The following is a 1715-nucleotide window of genomic DNA, read 5'->3' as shown; positions in this document are numbered from 1 at the left end:
GTATAGTATCGCTTCTAAATGTGTAATGTTTTGTCTCTCCATAATTATCTTTACATATTTATTCTCATCACTATTAATTTACAAAGTTAAAATTATATGCACTGAAAATTATACTACATGTTGAATATAGTAAAAATGATCAAGAATAATGAATACATTTATGTTGATAAAGATTAACATTTATTTAGCTTTCTACATTTCATTCTGGCATTTTTTAACATTTTATTTTCATTTTTATTTACTTATTAGAGACAGAGACAGAGAGAGAGAGAATGGGCATGCCAGGGTTGTAGCCACTACAAATGAACTCAAGATGCATGTGTCACCATGTACATCTGGCTTACATGGGACCTGTAGAATCGAACCTGGGTCCATAGGCTTCACAGGCATGTGCCTTAACCACTAAGCCAGCTCTCCAGCCCCTGGTTTCTTTTTCTATGTATACATGTTGTTGTTGTTGTTGTTTTTCCTCTCTCAAAGTGTCTTAGTCCACAGTATTCTCTTCACTGCGTTCTTCACATCTTTGTTTCTCAAGGTGTAGATCAGAGGATTAAGGCTGGGGGTGACAATTGTGTAAAAGAAAGTGAAGAACTTTCCCTCATCTTGGGATGTGGTTTTCTGTGGCTTCATGTACATATAAATGAGTGTCCCATAAAACAGAGTTACTACTGTGAGGTGGGAACCACATGTATTAAGGACCTTTTTCCACCTTGCTGCTGACTTAATTCTCATTACAGCTTGAGCGATGATGCCATATGAGATGAGAATTAGTGACAGAGGTGTTAGGAGAAATATAACTCCAAGGGCAAAGACAACAATCTCAATGACTCTGGGATAGACACAGGCCATCTTGACCAATGCTGGCATTTCACAGACAAAATTATCTACCTTCCGACGCCCACATCTTGGCACCTTCAAAGTCAAGGGGCAGACAATTAAGGCACTGCCAAGACCACCCAGCCAGGCTGAGAGCACCATCTTTTGGCAAAGCTCAGGATGCATGATGACCGTGTAGTGAAGGGGCTGACAGACAGCCGCGTAGCGGTCGTAGGCCATCACTGCCAGCAGGAGACACTCCGTGGCCCCCAGGTCCAGGGCAATGAAGAACTGGAGCACACACCCTCCAAATGTGATGGTCTTCTGTGGACCCCAGAGGTTTACCAGCATCTGGGGGACGATGCTAGTGGTGTAGCAGAGGTCCAGGAAGGACAAGTTCGATAAGAAGAAGTACATGGGCGTGTGGAGCTGCGCGTCTAGATAGGACAGCACGATGATGGTTGTGTTTCCTAGCAGAGTCACAAGGTAGAAGAGGAAGACGACCGCGGAGATGACTCTCTCCAGCTGCGGCCGACTGGAGAACCCCAGAAGGATGAAGTCTGTTCCAGAGCTCCCATTGCTTGTTTCCATCACTCCCTGTGAAAGCCACGGGGCCATGTCATGGTCAACAAAGTTTAGTGTTAACTGTAGTTTTTGCATGTGTGTTCCTAATTGTGTGGCCACCCACATGAGCACATATATGTAGATGCCAGAGGATAACCTTGGGCTTTATCCTCAGGGAGGTGTCCTTCTTTTTGTGACTGAGTCTCTTATTGGCCTGGAGATCACTCATTAGGCTCCAGGTGCCTGCCTCTATCTCCCCAGTGCTGGGATTATAGGCATGTATTACCATGCTTTATATTTCACCTGGATAATTGGGATTGAATTCAGGTCCTTTT

The 1715-nt window shown here is 44.1% G+C and overlaps 1 protein-coding gene across 1 annotated transcript; it reads right to left on the bottom strand.

The window, feature by feature from the left end:
• Positions 1-474: 474 nt before the first annotated feature.
• LOC123454188 (olfactory receptor 2W1-like) lies at positions 475-1407 on the bottom strand. The gene has a single exon (XM_045132817.1). The coding sequence runs from the start codon at positions 1405-1407 to the stop codon at positions 475-477; it is 933 nt and encodes a 310-aa protein (XP_044988752.1).
• Between the last annotated feature and the right edge of the window lie 308 nt (positions 1408-1715).

This window comes from Jaculus jaculus, chromosome 13 (assembly GCF_020740685.1).
Source record: "Jaculus jaculus isolate mJacJac1 chromosome 13, mJacJac1.mat.Y.cur, whole genome shotgun sequence".
Classification (NCBI taxonomy): Eukaryota; Metazoa; Chordata; class Mammalia; order Rodentia; family Dipodidae; genus Jaculus; species Jaculus jaculus.
The sequence above is the reverse complement of the archived record's forward strand: the minus strand, read 5'-3'. Positions and strand labels throughout refer to the sequence as shown.